This window comes from Oncorhynchus gorbuscha, linkage group LG16, assembly GCF_021184085.1.
Source record: "Oncorhynchus gorbuscha isolate QuinsamMale2020 ecotype Even-year linkage group LG16, OgorEven_v1.0, whole genome shotgun sequence".
NCBI lineage: Eukaryota > Metazoa > Chordata > Actinopteri > Salmoniformes > Salmonidae > Oncorhynchus > Oncorhynchus gorbuscha.
In genome coordinates this window covers 18,832,699-18,854,687 of record NC_060188.1, presented here as the reverse complement: position 1 = coordinate 18,854,687, position 21,989 = coordinate 18,832,699, and the positions used below count along the sequence as shown (strand labels likewise).

The following is a 21,989-nucleotide window of genomic DNA, read 5'->3' as shown; positions in this document are numbered from 1 at the left end:
GGGGGGGGGTTATTAGTGGGGGGGGGGGGGGGGGTCTTACAAGCTACACAAAGTATATGTTGATCTAAGGGTGAAAGAGGAATAATGAGATCCACTTGAATTCCAATGGAATGTGTGGGATTTGTTTAGGGCAGATAGATGTATATTGAGATTTTAGAAGAGCTTTGGGAATGGGAAGGAGGGGGCTGAAGGCTTTGCGGAGTGTGTGCGTGTGTACATGTCTGTGTGTACAGGTGGATGCCATTCAATTAAGGTGCAAAGTCATTGATATGCATATCTAAGCTTGTTAATGATGTAGCTGGTTGTAATGGAAGCACATTCTCCTTGATGCACTTCTACAATGTTGGTGTATTGAGGGGAAAGGGAAACTAAACAGACGGTCATGAAGAGTCCTCTTGTGGTCTGTTCACTTGATTGCACCAGTCCCTCACATTTCCTTTGCCATTCAAAAACCAACCACATGGCAAAACACATTTCTCATCCCATGATATTGTCATATAGGCAAGTACATTTCACCAGTGGCCAGGCTAAGTTATATATGGGGTCCCCTCACACCTCAAAGCTAGCGCTTTTAGTTCTCACTCAGATATCCATGATCTCTTTGGGTGTGGAAATGCTCAACATCCTGAGTAAATCGAGTGGTATAGAACAACCAAAATGACAAATGGGTGTGTGTGTGTGTGTGTGTGTGTGTGCTCACAGAACCGGACAGGTACATTACTGTCTGGATATGTGTCTGAAAATTAGGTTTTGCTGAAAGGTGCACAGTCCTCTCTAGTGTTACATCTCTGATGAGCTGACCAACGCTGACCTTACCTTTACATATAATCCTCTGAAGAGGGGAAGAGAGAGCTGGCAGGGACCAGTCCTGGGATGCTGGAGTTACTCAATTACCTCTTTCCCAAGGCTGAGGAGTAGACACACCACCTTTCTCATAGGATCTGATTAATAGTACACACAAAGGGCAGCTCAAATACAACGGGACCAGCTGGTCATGAGACACTAAGGGCTGGATTCAGCCCGTATCGTGTAAAAATGTAAGGGTAATTCCCTGTTGAGCCGACGTATGCAGCATTTACCATGAATGCAGTCTTGGCGACTGTGAGAACATTGCCTTTAAATTGTCAATAGCGCTATAAAGCGGATATTCAGCACTACGGATTGAATAGAGCCCAAAATGTCCAGTAAGAACAAGGGTCCACATGAAGGTTGTCCGTATAAAGTCTTTATTAAAACCAGGACCCAGTCATAACCAATCATTGTCATCATCCACAGCCTGAATGAGCCTATTCAGACTATTCAACAGTCTTTAGTGATGAGGTGAATCTGAAGTTTAAACTGGCTATCGCCTAGCTTTAACCACCTGTTTCCAACTGAGATAGTAAAACATGAGGCTTGGTTGACACATGCCTTATTACACTAAGGATTCTCAGTGTTTTGAGATGTTGCTATTGTGGGTTTTCTGAGGGAACGGAGGGTACCAAGAAATGTGTGGTTTTCTCTTTAACTTAACATGGCAGGAGTTTAATGGGTCTGTGAAGAGATGAGCTTTTATGAGTTTGGATTGAACAGATGTATTCAAATGTATTGACTCCTTTGCACAGAATTTCCTGTTTTCTCTTTTCAAAACTGGTTGAATGGCTATTTTTTTACCCTGCAGGCACCTTCAACTTGCCACAAGTAAGATCAATTACACTCAAACCAAATTCATTGTGCATTTAGTTCAGGCCATTTTGGACTTAAGTGAAAAATTTCAGCTTTGATTTATTTATTGGACCTTTGAAACAAATACACATGTGAACAAAGTTTTCAATCTCAACCTATTTTAAAGGAATAGTGAATAGTGATCATGACAATATGTTTGACTGCATCTGTTTTTGTGAACATGGCTTTCACTGACACTGGCATTTTACAGCATCGACATGGTCTGCAACAATGCTCAGCTTCATTAAACATCAATATATCATGGCTTCTTATGTTTTATTTCATGCCAAACACTCCCGTATGCACCACATTCTTGGTCTGGACAATGAATGAGGCCAACTGAAATGAAACTCACTTTGTAATCCATAAGATCAAGTTATTACAGGAAATGTCATTTATACACACTCAGGTTCAAGTCCAGGCATTTCAGTATCATGTGGGAATGAGTAGTGCTACTCCTGTGGACTTGACCCTCCATTATCAGTATTGGTAAGTAGATTTTCTGATAAGCAGTGAAACTATTTTGGCCTCTTACCCCACTCTATAACATGATGCAACTCTAGGGTTCTCATCCCCAGCACAGGCAAACCACCTAACCAATCAAACAGCAATCTGAAAATAAGCAGACAGAAACAGGTGAGTTACAGTCAAGAACATCCTTTTATTCAAGTGTTGCTCTTTTCAAACTGTTTTTATTATTATGGAAAAGAAACTGTAATTAACACATGCATTTCACCATGGGCTCTGGGAGGTGTATTCCTGAGGGAGGGAAGCTGCACTGAGGGGTGCGGTGGGAGCTTAGGGGGTGGGGGCAAGGCCAGCTGGGGGTCCACTCTACTAAACATGGCCCTACACACTTTAAAAAATAAACCCAAAGGAAAATAAAAAAAATGGAGGGCCAGGGAGAGACAGCTCTCTGGTGCTACAGGGCAAGATAGGTAGGGACCAACGTTCTGCCCAAGCAAAGCACACACTGAAACCTGTCACTCTGGCTTCTCGACTGGCGCTTTACTTGTCAAGGCTAATACTGCTGCTGGCTGCAATCACTTACAATAAAAACGTGCATATTCTTGTAGGAAACAAGTTGGCCCTCTATCAAGCCCACTCTTGATTTTGCTGGTGGAATTTCAAGGTGCTTTAACTGTACCACGTGTCACATAGTGTATAGAACCATATGACTTTAGTCTGTAATTGTTCTCACTGTTCATTTAGGGTTCTAGTAAATGGGTGTAATGGTTCTCTTGATTGTGGATCTGAGCCTGCCAGTCTACCTGGGCTGAAACCATTCTGTTATATAAGGTGCTTAGTCATTTCAGGTACTTTTTTCACTTGTTTTAATAGCTGGTCTCATACAACCACTAGAAAGGTGCATCATTAAATGGTCTCAATGTAGCATTGCTGTATAAGATATGACAATCCAAATTCTGTAAAAAAAAATGTTTGATAAAAACAAGAATTAAAAACCTGCCTATTCTACCCCAGTTGCCATGCAGCTCCCTTGCACATTCAGAGGGAAATTCCTATGTGTATTTTATCTCCACGTTGTGATATGTTATCAAATACATCCCAGTGAAAAACTAGGCGCCCTCACAGACCCTCTCCTCGCCACACCCCAAGAGCCCACCCGGTGTAACTTGTTCACTTACATTAGCTGTTCAATGGAGAAGCTGAAGAGATCGGTATGGTATACAATGTGAAGCATACAGACAAGAATAACATGTGAGCTAACTGCATTCTGCTCAGACAAAGTTTTGCTTTTTTTTACCCCTCCATTCAGAGAAAAGGGGTTTGGGGAGGGATAAGGAGGGTAACGCAGCTACAGACTACTCCAGTGTCCAAGAGAGACAGAAGACAAGATACAGGAAGACAAGCAAGACAGATTTTTTTTTTGTGCTTTTCTTAATTATTCAACAATAAAAATAACTAAATCACACCAATTTCCTTTAGTACTATATATACTGCTTTGAAAAGCTTGAAGGAGAGGATATAGAAGAAATATGAAGGAGGGGACTTTTTTGAGACGGGCACTCGGGATTACAAGATGGAGTCTGTGAACAAAAGGCACTTTTTAGGGACAACCTTTAAGATGCTCTGATTCTAACACTACATCACCAAACAAATATTTAGAATAATTTACACTGCGGATTGGGAGTGGAAGGGGGAAGGGTTCACTTCTTCGATTTAAACCTGTTCTCATCCTTTCTGTGCTCAAAATACACCTTATACTCCCTCACCTCTTGTTTGGGTTTGAGATAGGAGTCTACTAATCAACTAAACCTACCAAAATGTATTTCACATTACACCTCCCATCTCTCCAAACGCTGTTAATCACTTTGTGGTTGAGCTAACACTTAGAAAAATGGATTCCATATCTGATGCATCTCCCAAAATGGGGAAGATCTTGTCTGTGTCCCAAACTTGATTACTTTGGTTGGCCAGTTTTAAACATGTCCACAGTTTAGAAAATTGGATGCAAGTTGCAATTCATCTGTTAAATAGGTCATGTTTTAGTCAGTTCTCTGGTGATACTGACAAGGCCCAGATGTCCATTACGTCAGGCCTTTTCCACTAGTTCATCATCCCATTGTCAGGACAACCATCTAATCAAACTAAACAGAACAGTCCTCTTCCTGCTCTGGGATAAAGGTTGAAGAAAAATGCCTTTTGTCACAACCTTTTCATATAATGAACCCCTCCCCCCTTGGTAAATACAAAAAGAGAAATAGAATAATGCATGTTTCCTAAAATGTGCTTTATGATAACACTTAATTTTGTTTATTACTATTTATGTATAATAGAGTTTGAATGTACTTTATTTCGTAAAAAGCACCAGTTTCATTTAATGATATATATTTTTGTTTTGCTAAATTGTTCCTTCAGCCCTCCCAGATTTAGAAAACAAATCATTACAAATACATTTTTTTAAAGGAATAAGAAAAAAAGAAAAAAACTCATTTTCAATTTACAAAGACTGGGATTTTTTTTGTCTGCCCTCGTGTTTAGAGTCCCGGAGCTAGTGGACTTAAAACAAAAAAATAGAGGGTTTAGCCTCTCTTTTCTCGTGACACCCTCAAACAATCTCTAACAGACAAACACAATTTATCTACCCAAGGCATTGCACATGGCTCAATCAACATACATACATTTTTTTCAACAATACTTCCCAAACAAGAAAGAATAACCAAAATCTAATCTGTTATTTTCCTTGACTACAATGTCACTTTATTGTTTGCTATATAAATCATGTATCTATAGTATTTGCCATGGAAACGTTTTGCTATTAGATGTAGGTGTGGGTGTAGGGACTGGTACTTTTGCTCTAATCAGATATTTAAGATGCATCAATTGACTGTGCCATGCTTCAAAAAATAACTAGACTGCCACAGAGCTTATTTTGCAAATAAAAAAATGTATATCTATAAATATATATGTGTGTATATATAAAGATGATTGCAATTATTCAGTGAGCTGTCACTGTTTTTCTCCCCAGACATAGCATTTCACCACCATTCACTATTAGCTTATATGTGAGAAAAATAACCTGAATTCATGTTTAACAAATTGCATAATGGGAATACAGAGGCACTTCCATAGATTAGAAAAGAAATCACCATAGCCATCATAATTCTTATTCAGCAGTGCTAGTTCTCTATCAAGCTGATGAGATGGTTGCCGTCTGGCAACATTGTTTCCCTGCAGTGAAGTACATGACCAGGCAGTCCAGTTATTTTGTGAGGTTGGTGATTTGAGCTGATGTTGAACTGAATCTTAGTAATGTTAGGAATTCAAATAAAAAGTGAATGATTAAAAACAAAAGGTTTCCTCAGAGATTTCCCTATGTTAAGACTTCCCTTTACAGTCAATCTGGTCTGGGCTGGGAGGTTGTAACTGCTACTTATACTGTAAGTTTGCATGTGAGTGTGTGAGTTTGTCAAGTGGCGCTGTGCTAAGTGTGTTCATTTAATTTGTCCCTCTTGATTTCAAAAGGTTGAACTTTTGGCTGGTAAGGTATCTTTAGGGCAGTTTGATCTATAAGGGCTGATTGAACAGAACGAACAGGCTGGATAGGATGGGGAGCTGAGATCGTGTCAGGGAAAAGAGGCGACCATAGCACCCTGCCAGACCATCTCAATATGGCCTCTGACTTCAACCCAGGCTCTCCTCCCCAAACATGGGAACAAACATGTCACATCATTTTGCTCCGCAGCGTGGCTCTCTGTTCTTGGAACAGGGGCAGTCTGGGAGTGTAAACAAAAAGGGTCAACTTCAGGGAGATGGGAGGGAGGTGGACTTTGGGCCCTCAGCAACCTAATGTCACTGTTTCACTACATGGTACTGAACACTGACAGAATCACCCTTCCTGGCAATACCACTCGAAGTCTCGCTCCCACCCGCTGTATTTCTCAATAAGGTGCTGTCATTCAAACACATTTTTTAAAGCGAACAAATTCAGAAGGACAAGTCCAATAAGAGAAGAAACAAAAAATAAAACAATTCTGTGCAAAAGGGAATATTACTACTACAGCTGTGTAGTTCTGGGTGTTAAAGCAGACACCTGTATTTTTAACTAAGTATGTGTGTTGGGTTCTGTGTCTACAACAAGGGGCAAAAAGAGTGTACTGGAAACGTGTGAATAGCATGTGTTCTAGACGTAATAACACCACTTGGGCCCGGTGTGTGTGTGTGTGTATATGTGTGTTACAAATGGCATTCATCATTCAAATGAAAGTGGGTATACTTAGCACTTGATTATTGTCGCAGTTGTAGTTTTGCAAGAGTGAACTGGGCAATTGCATTTTGCTTTACTTGGGTTTGGGTTCTTCTGCTGGGATGCTGGTTAGAGTGGAGGCCTTGTGTTGCTGAACTGTAGGCTGAGACTTTTCATATGTTTTTTTCTCTTTCACTAATAATAACAATACAATCATAGGTAAGCCTGTTTTCCCCCACGCCATGTAGGTGTAATAGTGGACATGAGATTTGTGTCAATTCAGCTTGTAGTGCAACCTTTAGGATATGTTTTGGCATGGTTTCTGTCTTGTTAGTAGTGGGGCTGATTAGGTCAATGGTTATAAGACTGGGAAATATTGGTCAATTGACAGTGTGTTGAGTGACAGGGAGACATCACAGTAGCATAGACTGCTACATATTTCACTGGAACCTAATGGGTTTGTTTTGTGGGTGATTTGACAGTGGGGAGTGTACCTCATTTAAATGATGGCGTGTTTTGTGGGTGATTTGACAGTGGGGAGTGTACCTCATTTAAATGATGGCGTGTTTTGTGGGTGATTTGACAGTGGGGAGTGTACCTCATTTAAATGATGGCGTGTTTTGTGGGTGATTTGACAGTGGGGAGTGTACCTCATTTAAATGATGGCGTGTTTTGTGCCTTCGAGAGTGATTGGATGTTCCCGTCAATTTCAATCCCCACTCCTACATCAGTTTTCCTGACTGTTGAACAGTTGCTTTTCCCAGCCATTGCACAATGTGTCCTTGTTCCGAAGTAGAAGGTGACCTTTTTTCTCTTCAGGTTCCTCTTTTTGTGTTGCCTTGTTTTGCTGGTTCGGTGGTTTTGAGAGATGATGACTTGTCCTCTGCCTCTCCCAAATTCTATGATCCTCCCGTCTTAAAAATGGGTGGGGGGTGGGGGGGGGGGGTCCTTCTGTTTAGGTGATCGGGTCCAGAGTTCCTCTACTAGTATCATGCTAAGATTTCCTGGGTTGCTTTACTTTTTATGTGAGACATAAGGATTGTTGGGCAATTTCCCGTGGGTTATTTTTCTGTTTTCCATGTTTCAATTCCCAATTGTAAAGAAAGATTCTAAACGCTGGTTTGCAGACAGGTCATGTCAGAGGAACCAAGACTGTTAAATAGAAAAAAAGAGGACATTGTTAACAGGATCCACCCCTTTTTTACATTTTCGCTTAAAATGACATACCCAAATCTTAACTGCCTGTAGCTCAGGCATTGAAGCAAGGATATGCATATTCTTGATACCATTTGAAATGAAACACTTTGAGGTTTGTGGAAATATGAAATGAATGTAGGAGAATATAACATTAGATCTGGAAAAAGAAAATACAAAGAAAAAAACAACTGTTTTTTTGTATTTGTTTGTACCATCATCTTTGAAATGCAAGAGAAAGGCCATAATGTATTATTCCAGCACACACACAATTTAGATTTTGGGCACTTGATGGCAGCAGTGTATGTGCAAAGTTTTAGACTGATCCAATGAACCATTGCATTTCTGTTCAAAAGTGTGTATCAAGACTGCCCAAAATGTGACTAATTGGTTTATTAATAACTTTTCAAGTTCATAACTGTGCACTTTCCTCAAACAATAGCATGGTATTATTTCACAGTAATAGCTACTGTAAATTGGACAGTGCAGTTAGATTAACAAGAATTTAAGCTTTCTGCCAATATCAGATATGTCTATGTCTTGGGAAATGTTCTTGTTACTGACAAGCTCATGCTAATCGCATTAGCCTACGTTAGCTCAACCGTCCCGTGGGGGACCTACTGATCCTGAAGAAGTTTTAAGTTAAAATGTGTACCATTGAAAATAATTAAACACTAAGTTCCACAATTGACCACTAGAGGCCCCCACACATTGCTTACACTAACAATGGTCAACAGTTGTCAGCCCCTTGTCATATTGAGGAAATACTCTCAGCTATATTGACTGACTGTCCATGGCAGTACTGTAGTGTAGTGTAGTGTACTGTACTATAGTGATGTGGGAGTATGGTGTGGCTCTGCTGCTAAAGGCTGTTGTTATTTCTGACTGGACTCAGAGTTCACATGCAGCGGGGGGAGAGATGGCTGACGCTCCCTGTATTCAGATTGAGTTTTTCCCGCTCAGTGTGAAAAGAGAGCAGAACTGGGTCGCCGGCCGGGATCTGGCACCAGTCAACACTGGCCAACATTCTGGAGCCTTGGAAACTCTGGGCCTCCGGGGAGGTGCAGTTTGTTTGTTTGACTCTAACAGGTCGCCTGAATACCCCCCCACTCCTGCCTCTTGGCCTCCCTCCTCCCCCCTCTTGCCGCAGGCTGTGTCCCAGCAGCCTACGGGCTTCGTAACTCTTCCTCTGTCAGTTACACTATCTCTCTGTCTCTCTGTCTCTTTCTCTCTCTCTCTCCCTCTCTCTCTCCATCTATCTCCCTCTAACACTCTCTCTGGAATCCTTGGCAGTAGTGACCACCCTCTCTCCTTACCCACGCCTTCCTCCCCCCAGCATCCCCTCTCAAGTTCAAGTGGCTATGACATCATGTCTGGTTGCTGCGGGCAACCAGACAGTCGGGACGTGACTTCTCAGAGGAGGGCTGTGCTGAAACTCTCCCTCTCCCCCTCTTTCACTATTTTTCTCCCTCCCTCATTCTCCTGTTTCCTCTCTCCTCCGGCCGTAGAACCCCCTTGCTGCCATCAGAGGGCACTTGGAGACCAAATATCTATGCTCTGGGAGTGAGAGTTCTATTCAGGCCCTGCAGTCACAGCAAACAGACTTTTCACAAGGCCTTTGCACATTATTAATGTTTTGATAGAGCATTATGCTAACAATGTCATTTCTGAGCTACATATGCAACCAATTAAAGCTCCCTATACAATTTCATTTCTCCAGTGCAAACTAAAACCTTACTGTAAACACAATATACTCAATAGCACAGAGCACTGGAGGGCTACACAGGAAGTGTGTGTGTGTGTGTGTGTGTGTGTGTGTGTGTGTGTGTGTGTGGTTTGTTCAGAAAGAGAGGGTAAAGAAGGGACAAAATGGCGTAGGGTTAGCACGGTGGTGTAAGGTGAGCCTCATGAGTGGGGTGGGTTAGTCAAACAGGGCATGTTACGAAGCTGGAGAGAGAGAGGGAAGAAGAGGGGCGGTAGGAGGGAGAGAGGGAGTGAGCTGAGGGAGAGCATAGAGGGAGTGAATTGAGGGAGTGTAGGGAGGGAGGGTGAGAGCAGCAGAGGGCTTCAGATGGTTTCCATGTGGTGGGGAGGAGTGTGGAGCAGAGCTGGCTCGGGGCGGGTGTGGTTGGACACTAATGAGAAAAGTGCAGTGGGTAATGGAGGAGGCATATGAGCGAGAGGCAGTGCGGTGGAGAGAGAGAGCCCGCTGCCTGAGGGGCAGGCTCCAGATGGGCCAAATAAACAGTGAGAGGTCAGTTTAACACACACGGTAAACCACACACACGGTAAAACATACACACTGTAAAACACACATTCACAACAAATCATGGGATGAGGAGAGGGAGGGGAAATACACCAGTAAGATTTAGGGAGTAGTTTGGGAATAAGAAATATTTTGGCATGTATCCATTCACCTAAGTAGGTTTCCTGAGTTGGGCCGATAATCTCAATGAAAACAGACAGGTTTCCTACACACAAAAAATACACATACACGCATGCACACCACATGAAACCACGCACGGAAACATATACTCACACACTGTGGAAAGCAGCAGAAAGAGCTAATGTGCTAATGCAGAAGTTTGGTAGTGTTGGTACTAGTGTTGATGAGAGTAAGGGCTTGATTAAATCTGTAGCGCTGAAGAGCTGTGCTACAGCACGATAGAAATGTAAAGGCAATGTTCCTGCGTTTAGCGGAGACTGTAGTCATGGATTGAATCGAGCCCTAAAGCTGTTTGCTCACCTGTGTCTGCTGCGGGATGTTCAGAAAGTTGTTGTCCCGTGATCCGATGCTGACAAACCTGTTGGGAGCTGGGGCCCCTGACGTGGAGTAAGCTGCAGACAGACACAGAAAGGAGAAATGGTCAAACCATTTCAGCACAAACCACAGCCTATGATCAATAAAAGAAAATTACGGAGCATCGTACTTAAGTTTCATAACAATTTCAGTAAATACTGCAATGAAAATACTGCTTTAAGCTCTCAACCTGACATCACACACATAATTGTTACTGTAAGTCCCCCTAAGCATGATAGAGTAGGGCTACTGAACTGAGCCAGACATCTCCAAACTATAACCCTGGTCCCATTGGGGTTAAAGGTTGAAGCAAATTTAGGGAAGTTGGAGGTCAATATGGACTGCAACACAAAGGTTGTTATTACAAACCCTTCTAACATGTGAAGAATCTGATACTGGAAAATTGCTGTAGTGTGTGTAAGTCTGTATTATTTAGCAGCATACACAAACGTTAAGTACATTTTGAGAAATAAAGGTGCTATCTAGAACCCTTTTAATTAAGTAGCCCTTTTGTTTCCAGGTAGAAATCTTTTCTACATGGAGTAGAACCCTTTTCCAGATAGGTATCTACATGGAACCCAAAAGGGTTCTAGCTGAAACCAAAAAGTGTCCTTTTATGGGGACAGATGCAGAACCCTTTTGGAACCCTCGTGTTTGAGAATCAGTAACATAGATAAAATACATAAAAGACTTTGAGACATTGATTGAGGGGGTTGAAAAAAATGTATAAAACAAAATAATACAAAAATCTGAAATATAAAAAAGAGAAGGGAAAAAAAAGAAAAAAAGTGCTCCGTCCAGTGCCCCTCCTGTCATAGGTGAGAAGCGTTTTGGCAGACACGCCCCATATCTAGACACACCCTTCTAATGGACACACTCCTTCAGTCGAAAACTGCACATACATAAGCAGAACTCCAAGTCTGACCTTCAAAGCAACAACACCACCAACTCAGATAAAAAATAAAAAAATCAATTCAACTAAAAAGTAAAATATAACTCCAAATATTATTTTCATGTTTGGATATTTTTTGGGGAAATGGCAGAATTACTGGAGCATGATGTTTTGGAGTCCACATAAACTGCCCTGAATATGTGCCACTAGTAAAAAATAATAATAAGTGATTTAGAGTGAGCAATTGACAAAAAGGAAATAAACTCTATTTCTATTTTAGACTACTTTCGATCTCAAATGACATAACGGGGGCTGGCCAAATGAGTTAAATAAAACATATAAATGGAGGAAAACCAGGATGGCAATCTTCTGCATCAACATCTGTGAGCGCTGAGGCACAGGGGTATCGAGGAAGGGTTAGTGTCATTCAAGGTAGGGCTCAGGATGGGTGTTCTAAGAGAAAGAGGATGGGCCTAATATAGAGCCCTGGAGGACACCACAAAAGGGTCATCAGAGGAGAATGGTGACAGGCTTCTGTCATAACTCTAGGGTCAGTATGATCCCAGACGGTGAAGGAGGTGAGAGGTGAGCTGGCTGTTGGGGGGGGGGTATTTACTATGGGAGTGGGCAGAGGATGGATGGCCAGGGCCCTAAGATACAGAGGAGGGGCAGCTCCAGTAAAAAATAAATAATTATTGGGTGATTTTGGTTTTGGTTCTGACTTGGTCTGTGGGATCACTTACACGGAGATGTGGGCGAGGTCAGTCCGCCGTCGGGAGGCGTGCTGCTGGATTTAGAGTCGGACATGGGGAGGGGCACTGGGCGGGCCACTGGGGGAGGTGGAGGCAGCAAGAAGGAGCCCGGCATTTTGCTCTGGCCGCTCCCGTTTGGCTGCGGACAACACAAACAGGGTCAGGAGGGCGACATGTGACAACCCGCACACGGCATGAGAGGACGCAGCTCCAGAGACCAGGTCCAAAAAATATCCATGATGGGTGGTGGGAGAGGTGGGGGTGTTGGAAACAACAGCCAAACGAATGATGTATGTGCATTGCGTCATTTATGGAGGTGTACAAAATAATAATCACCACAGGGGTTGATAGGGGATTTGGAGCAGAGGGGAGTTCTGGGGTGGTCCATGGTGGAGGGGTGAGTGGGGTGAGAGCACAATTGGTGGTGGGGTTTGTCCATAACATGGCAACAAATCAAAACATGGGAAAAATACTCCACTAAGAAAACATGACACCAACAACACGCAAAATAATAAATACAATAAAAGCGGAAGACAGAACATGTATGCTCGATTGAAATGTGCTGTGATTGTAGGCTTTCGTGCTGATGATTACATAATCTGAGGGGGTGGGCGGAGCAAAAGAAAAAAGGGAACCTTAGGGTCTGGAAGAGCACAGGACAAGGAAAAAAGATTAAGTACAGAAAACCCTGGACCAACAGGAAATTGTCAATAGTAGTATTTTGCTTTCTCTCCTCACTGGTGCAACAGTTTGGCAATTGGTTAAAGTAAAAAAAAAAAAAAGAATCAGAAAGTCAACCCTGTTTCCTTACCTTGCATACTACATAACTTAAAGGTTTTCATGTTTTTCACTGTTACAGTTTCACTCCTTATCATCATACTGTATCTATACTTAACAGCAAATGGTGTCCACAGTGATGAAACACAAACAAACCTGTGGTCTCTATCTCAGTACTGTACTCAGTGTAGTGTTTACACAGGGAAACACAGTACATATCTATACAGTGTTAATAATCACCACTTCATTTAGTCATGCTTGTGTCGTTTGTATGGCCACACATTAGATCGTGGAATTCTATTCTTACTGCCTTCATTTGTCTTTTGTTGTGCCCATGTGTGATTATATTAGTGTACAAGTGGTTGGTGTCACTCAGCTCCTGTACTCTCCTCTTACATCAAACCTTACCTGGCCGCCAGACTGTCCCGAACCATCAGCGCAGACAAACTGCACAAATTCCTTCAGGGGGTCCTGTCCAGGATGGTGGTGGTAGCGAATGGTGGGGTGGGTGAAGTACGGGCTGGACTGCTGGATGATGGAGGGGGAGGGAAAGTGCAGGGCAGAGGCTGAGGCACGGGGGCTCCCTGAGAAGAGACATACGTTAGTTAGATAGATGAAAGGAGGGAGAGTGAATAAGAGATCAACAGAGATTAACAGCGAGACATGCAGTTCAGCAGTGAACAACACAAGGGCTTTTAGTTTAAAACAGTCAACAGGGGCCACATCTTAAGACCCCGGGACCGGCACATTGAGTGACATCGGTCCAAATAGGAGTTTCATTTCATCAAATCATGATAGACTGAGGGTGAAAATGTATTACAAGAAAGAATGAGGCTTTACAGGAAATGCTTACACATAAACAAGCACACAAACGCAACGGTCTGCATTACAAAAGCAGTCCCCAAACCACACAAAAAAATAAAACGCACAAAGAGATCATTGAGCACTGTCTTAAATTAGAATGTCTTAATGCCTGTGCGTCTGTGTGCTGTTTTGTGGGTGTGATTCACAGGCGCCACAGCAATTTGGCATTTAAATAGGCAAGCTGCTTTCCAACGATCCTCTATGACAAGACTAATCTTTATGTTCACACTGTACGTGTGAGTTTATGTGCATGTGTTAGTGGTCTACACATGGATGATATCTATTTGGTTGTGTGCAGGTGGGGGGGTTTAAATGTCCCTGTGTTGCTGGTCTGTAGGGGAATACAGAAGCTCTCTTTTGTGCCTGCATGAGCGGGTGAGAAAATATCTCGCTTTAAGTCACCCAGCCGAGCTGAATATGGAGACTGAGGTGTGAATGAACGTTTGAATGGGACACAAAGCCCTCTCTGTCAGATGTATATCCATTACCAAATCTCCTTGATTTGTATTAGAGGGGCGCACCCTCTCCCTTTTTCTTCTGGTGTGCCAGTCTGCCCCTTTTAGTGTTGCCCCACCCGGCAGGGCCTCCAGCTGCCCGCGTGAGGCTGCCAACTCCAGTGTGTTACCCCCAGACAGGGCCCTGTACCCCCCAGCCAAGCAGCACATCGCTCCCTGCCAGGCTCCATGCTACCACGGTGGAGCCGTATCCCCGCTCCTTTAGTCCCCCTTAATCCCATTAGAGACTGGGCTAGGGCCAAACTCTCTGGGGGGGGGGGGGGGCTATACCCCATACCCCCCCGCCCCCATACCCCCTGGATCTACGACACAGAACAACAACAACAACGCAGTAAACACTTTCACACAGGCATGGGAATGACATACATAACTTTGTTGAAGAGACAAAATACATGTGCTCCATTCAGTATTGTCAAGGGAGCATTGCCTAACTGCTCCAGAGGCAGAGTACACTCTTAGAAAAAAAGGTGCTATCTAAAAGGCTTCTTTGGCTGTTCTCATAGGATACTTTTGGTTATCCTGTCCCCATGGTTATCCTGTCCCCATGGTTATCCTGTCCCCATTGGATAACCATGTAGGACCCTTTCAATAGAGGGGTCTACGTGGAACCAAAAAGGGTTCTCTCTGGAACCAAAAAGGGTTCTCCTATGTGTACAGGTGATGAACCCTTTTGGAACCCTTTTTTCTAAGAGTGTAGGAGGCGATCTCAGCATCTCTGAGGTAGATGTCATTACATGGTGGTCAACCTCACTGCTTCTGATCAATTTAGGAACTTTTAGCTTTGAGTTGGGAGTTCAGATAAGTTCAGATACTCATTATCTGTGGTGAACTGTTCACCCTTCACAATGACTTGCTTTGAGCTCTTAAGAAATGACTTCAGAACTGCTGGTTCATAGTGATGATACGATTGAGAATGCGAATGTCCCAGTTACAGCCCTGTGGCAACTGTTGATATCTGATTTTATCATGAGATCTTTGTCGATGACCCCAGGGGGTTGAAATAACCACTGGCTCACACAATGACTCTGTTCCACTGCCAGATACAATAACAGTAAGCTCTTCACACACTCCCTGGGTTCCCCGACCATAGGCGTCTCAGTCAGAGAGAGAGAGAGAAAAGAAAGAGAGGAGAAGAAAGAGATAGATGACTATAATAATTGATGGTGAACGGCATAAGCATAAAGCATTTTAAGGGAAAATGGCAAGACATTGTCAGCCGTGAGCCAGGAGAAATACTCAACAGAACAAGAACAAATGTCTTCTCTAAAAATACAGGACTCATGAGAATGTAGGGCTGTACACCAAGTTTCTATCAGGCTCTGTATAATAATGTTCTGAAGCCAATGAATCATGTGCACTTCGTGAACTAACTACATGTACCGGTTGTAAGACTATAGTTGTGGGTTGGGGCAGTGTGGCTCGGGGAGGTGGTGATCAGGGAAGGTGGTGGTCAGAGAAATGGAGGTACAGAATGGAGGCTCTTCACCCAGTCACCTAAGCACCCAACCACAGACTGACAGAGATTGATCTCTTTACAGGGAGCAGGAAGGAACAACTGTATGTTATACTCTAGCCTAATTTGCATTCGGAAAGTATTCAGACCCCTTCCCCCTTTCCACATTTTGTTACGTTACAGCCTTATTTTCCTCTTCAATCTATACACAATACCCCATAATCAAGAAACAAAAACAGTTACAAAAAATAAATAAAAATACCTATGAGGATTTGCTGCGATCCTTTGCTATGAGACTCGAAATTGATCTCAGGTGCATCCTGTTTCCATTGATCATCCTTGAGATATTTCTACATCTTGATTGGAGTCCACATGTGGTAAATTCAATTGATTGGACATGATTTGGAAAGGCACACACCTGTCTATAAAAGGTCCCACAGTTGACAGTGCATGTCAGAGCAAATATCAAGCCATGAGGTTGAAGGAATTGTCCATAGAGCTCCGAGAGAGGATTGTGTCGAGGCACAGATCTGGGGAAGGGTACCAAAACATTTCTACAGCATTGAAGGTCGCCAAGAACACAGTGGCCTCCATCATTCTTAAATGGAAGAAGTTTGGAACCACCAAGACTCTTCCTAGAGCTGGCTGCCACGCCAATCTGAGCAATCGGCGGAGAAGGGCCTTGGTCCGGGAGGTGAGCGAGAACCCAATGGTTACTCTGACAGAACTCCAAAAGTCCTCTGTGGAGATGGGAGAAACTTCCAGAAGGACAACCATCTCTGCAGCACTCCACCAATCAGGTCTTTATGGTAGAGTGGCCAGACGGAAGCCACTCCTCAGTATAAGGCACATGACAGCCAGCTGAGAAATAAGATTCTCTGGTCTGGTTAAACCAAGATTGAACTCTATGGCCTGAATGCCAAGCGTCACGTCTGAAGGAAACCTGGCACCATGCCTACGGTGAAGCATGGTGGTAGCAGCATCATTCTGTGGGGATGTTTTTCAGTGGCAGGGACTGGGAGACTAGTCAGGATTGAGGTAAAGATGAACGGAGCAAAGTACAGAGAAATCCTTGATGAAAATGTTGCTCCAGAGTGCTCAGGACCTTAGACTGGGGTGAAGGTACGCCTTCCAACAGGACAACGACCCTAATCACACAGCCAAGACAACGCGGGAGTGGCTTCGGGACAAGGCTCTGAATGTCCTTGAGTGGCCCAGCCAGAGTCTGGACTTGAAGCTGTGCAGCCACGCTCCCCATCCAACCTGAAAGAGCTTGAGAAGATCTGCAGAGAATGGGAGAAACTCCCCAAATACAGGTGTACCAAGCTTGTAGCGTCATACCCAAGAAGACTTGATTCAACAAAGTACTGAGTAAAGGGTTTGAATACTTATGTTAACGTGATATTTCAGTTTTTTTTATATGTGCAAACATTTCTAAAAAACAGTTGTTTATTTGTCATCATGGGGTATTGTGTGTAGATTGTTGAGGGGGGGAAAACAATTGAATCCATTTTAGAATAAGGCTGTAATGTAACAAAATGTGGAAAAAGTCAAGGGTTCTGAATACTTTCCGAATGTACTGTATATTCTGTGCCTTAGGTTTCTTTCAAAAACATAACTCTACTGCCGTTGTCCCTCACAGGGTGGGACAGCAGAGCCTTCCCCTACGGACACCACTCACTGCCACCCCTCCACTGGGTCTGGGTCAGGGGATGGGGGATGGGCAGGGGGTTGGGAGGGCTGTCAGGGGGGTCTCACCTGGTCTCACTCCCGCCAGCATTGGCAGCGGGTGGTGGGTGAACGCCATGCGAGGCGACCTCGTCTGCTGCGACAGGGCGCTGAAATCGAATTTCCCCGGCTTCTTAAGAGAACCAGGCGAGGAGAGTCCTGGCAAAAATGGGATCAACAAAATGGCAGAACAGAGACTTGGGTTTAATGAACAGGCTGGTGGCTATTTGCTCTATCAAATCAAATTAACTGAAGACTTAAATTTAGAACCAAGACTTCTACTTTAAAAAATGTAATGGGTTTTATAATTGTGATCTACTGAAATCAATGCATCGATTGATTACACCGATGGATCAACCTCTCTCTCTCCATATCTCTCTGTTAGTGTACGGTCTCTGTGCTGTAGCATATCAGAACCAGGGTAGAGTAAAGTAGGGGTCCAGCGGGGAGGGAGTTGTTTTGAAGTGGCGCAGGGTGGGGGGGGGGGGGGGGGGGTTCAGAGGAAGGCTTGGGGCACAGTGTCAGAGGGGAGAGAGAGAGCTGGGAAATGCAATGGCATTATAATTGCAGCCACCATTGGAGTATATGAGCGAAAGACAGGATTCTGATCACTGGCATTCTACTCTGGTAACTGGTCCTCTGCGTGGAGTCCATGAGCAAGCTTCCAGTTCCCAAACTCACCATTGGTAGGGCTTGTCTCAGGGTATAGGAAAATCAAATAAAAAACCACAACATCCCACCACCAATCCCACACCAGCAGTGATCTCAGCACCCAGCATCCCTATAGACAGCAGGACCTCCAGCTATATGACAACACTGTGAATACATCCTCCCTCCCACACACCCTACAGACTGTACTTGTTAACGTGCCTGTTTACAAGGAATGTGATTTTGGACTGCTTCACAGCTAGGCCAGAATGTGTTTCTGTGGCACATTGACTGGCCAGAATTAGTTTCTGTGGCACATTGACTGGCCAGAATGTGTTTCTGTGGCACATTGACTGGCCAGAATGTGTTTAAGCGGCACATTGACTGTGGAGCTATATTCAGATATATTGTAGCTGCAGCCTGCCAACAGATATATCAATATGTCCTTTAATTTAGTGGCCTACTGCTTGTAAGTCAGTCTGTCAGTTGTATGTAACTCTGGGCTGATGGGAGGGAGACTCGGCTGCATTGTGTTAATGCATCTCCTACAGATATGGTAGATACAGAACACACACACACAAGCTGTTCAGTCAGGGTGGCAAGCAGACGGCCCAATGCCAATGAAGGATGGATGGAAAAGGGGAGTGAGAGAAAGTAAAGGAGTAGAAGAGTGACGGCATAGCTTGCACATATATTTAACAACATATCAACGTGTCCTCCTACTTCTATAAATGTCAGTTGAGGCTTCAGGACTATGAACTATTCCCCAGTTTGGTAAAAACAGGCACACTAAGTACAGGCCCGGCTTACCAACTGGCCCAGAAACATGGCCAAATGTGTAAGAGCAAAGAGTAAAGAGACTGTTTTATGATCAAGGCCTCGTGAGGCAGGGTTTGAGGGAAATTATTTTGATGTATGGTAATCGGAACAGGCAATTTAGAATTGTAGGGTTTGTGACCATTGCCAAGTGGTGTGTTTGACCTCAGGGAGCCACAATATTCAAAGAATGAAATCAAGTATTGGAGAGAATAATTAACAAAATAAGAAATAAAAATACTTGTGCACTCAAACACACATGTTTCTACATGCATGCCCTGAGTCACAAACATATACTGCACAGTTTGTGACATTTTGTGCATACACACACGCACGCACACAAAAATCATTTTTAACAAATTCACAAACAGAAAAAAAACCTTACTAGCAAGAAGTCCCATAAACGACTAAACGACACATATTCACAGAAATAAAACAAACACATGACATAAAAAGGGGATCGTTTCAGTACGGCCCTGGGAGATGCTGAAATAGCTTTTACAAGCTGAGCACATAAACTCTAACGGGGCAGCCGTTCTGAAATACGTTTTTGAAGTGTTACTTCGGGAAACATTTGATCACAACAATTACCCACAATGCTTCTGACTGCAGCGTTGCAGCTGGGCCTGCGTGGGCATTGGTAAGTATAGAAATGGGTAGGCGGGCACGTATGTTCTGCTAGGCAGGAATGTGTGACACCAAGTGGGAGTGGGGAGTGTGATGATCCAGTTGGTGGCATGGTATTAATGATGATAAAAACACAGCATGGCACTCAGGCACTTTAAGAGGATTGGGACATTAAAATAGGAATGTGTCTCACCCAGTGAAACGCTACTGGCTATATGAGACAAATGTTCAGGGTGGACATGCTGAATATAACCACCAAGGCTAAAGGGGACACTCTGTGATTTCATTTAGTTATCGTAACAAATGTGACGTCTGGGTGAAGAGCTGGGCTGGAGAAGAAGGCCAAGATGCCCAAGGAAAGATTAGCATGTTAACAGAAGTTACTCTGATCTCTCTCTTCCAGTTTCTGTTTCTCTCTGAGTGAGTGTGTGCCTGTGTGTTTCCTTGCACTCGTTTGTATGCGTGAGCGAGCACGATCGATTGTTCTGCGCTATTTCTCAGACCAACTCCTGGCACATGGCTTGTGCAGACTGGCAGCCAATCAACTGCTCCCATGACCCTTCAGCCTCGCCACGCTAACAAGCTGGCTGCCACAAAAAGCCCTAACTGTCAGAGGACCGTGACCCCCCCCGCCCCACAACCAGAAAGAGGAACACAGACATACAAACACATATACATACCGCTCACTCCCATCAACACACATACACATCATCAAAAACACAATGTTCCCTACTACACATATCTCCTTCCACAAGCTATCTCAGACCAATACGTTGACTACAGTACAGTGATGGGCTGAGCTTGTAATGAAGCGAGAGAGGAGAAGGAAACAACCAATGGAAATGCATAGAGGCGTATCAATGTCCCCTCAGCAGGCACCGGAGACAGCAGAGCAGGAGACAGCGAAAGTAATGATGAATTACATGATCACCTCATATGCCTCAGAGCCTTCCATTCAGGTAGTGAATCACCTTTGGAGGGGAGCTGAGACCCTCTCCCCCTCTTCTCCCCTCCTCCCCCTACACCACCACCACCACCACCAGAACAGATGTCTGCTGTAACCCAGTAGCTCCCATTGCTGTAGACACATGGAAGCACCATCTGGACCGGAACGCTGCTACTCTCCAGATTGTGTGTGTGTGTGTGTGTGTGTGTGTGTGTGTACACATTTGTGTGTGTGTGTACACGTTTGTGGGTGTGTATGTGGAATATTTTAGAGACAGACGGTGCCTTGTGCCTTGACGGCACACCTGAGTGCATTTAGTCTTGTTTGTTTGTGTTGTATTCCTCTTCCTGTCCTGCCTGTTGGAGGAGACTATGACAGGTGGGGGGGGGGGGCACAGAACAGCACCGCCTCAGTAACTGACTGGGTGAAGCATCTCACAGCAATTCAACAGGAGACAGGGCCTCACTCTGGAATCTCTACCCACTCTCACAGGGCTATACCACTGATGCATGTGTTGCTGACTAAATTACAAAAGTACCGCAATTCAAAACTCTTTTGCAATGTAAATGAACTGAAATTTGAATTTTGAATGAGCGAATGCAAAAAGAGTGCAAAAAAGAAATTGAAATCAATTAAACATTGAAATCAATTAAACATTGAAATCAATTAAATAAATGCACAATAGGTTACAGTTTTTTGGCAGCCTGAATCAGAAAATATACAACCCTAATCAAGCCCTCTACCGTAGCAAGTGGACACAGTGTTTGAGAGGTAGTAATAGACTTGGTGAAGCTACTGGGTTACCAAAAGGCTTTGGTACTTCCACAAACCACAACAGATATCTGGGAGAGAAACAAGAAGAACCCAATAGCAGCAGAGAGGAGAGGGATGGAGAGAGGGATGGAGAGAGGGATGGAGAGAGGGATGGAGAGAGGGATGGAGAGAGGGACAGAGAGAGGGATGGAGAGAGGGACAGAGAGAGGGACGGAGAGAGGGATGGAGAGAGGGACAGAGAGAGGGATGGAGAGAGGGACAGAGAGAGGGATGGAGAGAGGGACAGAGAGAGGGATGGAGAGAGGGACAGAGAGAGGGATGGAGAGAGGGACAGAGAGAGGGATGGAGAGAGGGACAGAGAGAGGGACAGAGAGAGGGATGGAGAGAGGGATGGAGAGAGGGACAGAGAGAGGGATGGAGAGAGGGACAGAGAGGGATGGAGAGAGGGACAGAGAGAGGGATGGAGAGAGGGACAGAGAGAGGGATGGAGAGAGGGACAGAGAGAGGGACGGAGAGAGGGATGGAGAGAGGGACAGAGAGAGGGATGGAGAGAGGGACAGAGAGAGGGATGGAGAGAGGGACAGAGAGAGGGACGGAGAGAGGGATGGAGAGAGGGACAGAGAGAGGGATGGAGAGAGGGACAGAGAGGGATGGAGAGAGGGACAGAGAGAGGGATGGAGAGAGGGATGGAGAGAGGGATGGAGAGAGGGACAGAGAGGGATGGAGAGAGGGACAGAGAGAGGGATGGAGAGAGGGACAGAGAGAGGGATGGAGAGAGGGACAGAGAGAGG

At 44.2% G+C, this 21,989-nt stretch overlaps 1 protein-coding gene across 13 annotated transcripts in view; it reads right to left on the bottom strand.

The window, feature by feature from the left end:
- Positions 1–2,345: 2,345 nt before the first annotated feature.
- Positions 2,346–21,989, bottom strand: part of LOC123998977 (nuclear factor 1 X-type-like) — a 173,968-nt gene continuing 154,324 nt past the window's right edge. For 7 of the 13 annotated variants that reach the window (XM_046304271.1, XM_046304272.1, XM_046304279.1 and 4 more), the window contains 5 exons: positions 17,418–17,546; positions 13,236–13,411; positions 12,042–12,189; positions 10,353–10,444; positions 2,346–7,564 (listed from right to left, as the gene is read on the bottom strand). In XM_046304271.1, coding sequence (XP_046160227.1) covers positions 7,550–7,564; positions 10,353–10,444; positions 12,042–12,189; positions 13,236–13,411; positions 17,418–17,546 — 560 coding nt within the window. In that variant the 3' untranslated portion in view covers positions 2,346–7,549. The remainder of the gene's footprint in view (positions 7,565–10,352; positions 10,445–12,041; positions 12,190–13,235; positions 13,412–17,417; positions 17,547–21,989) is intronic. The other 6 variants (XM_046304280.1, XM_046304273.1, XM_046304277.1 and 3 more) reach the window with 3 other exon arrangements.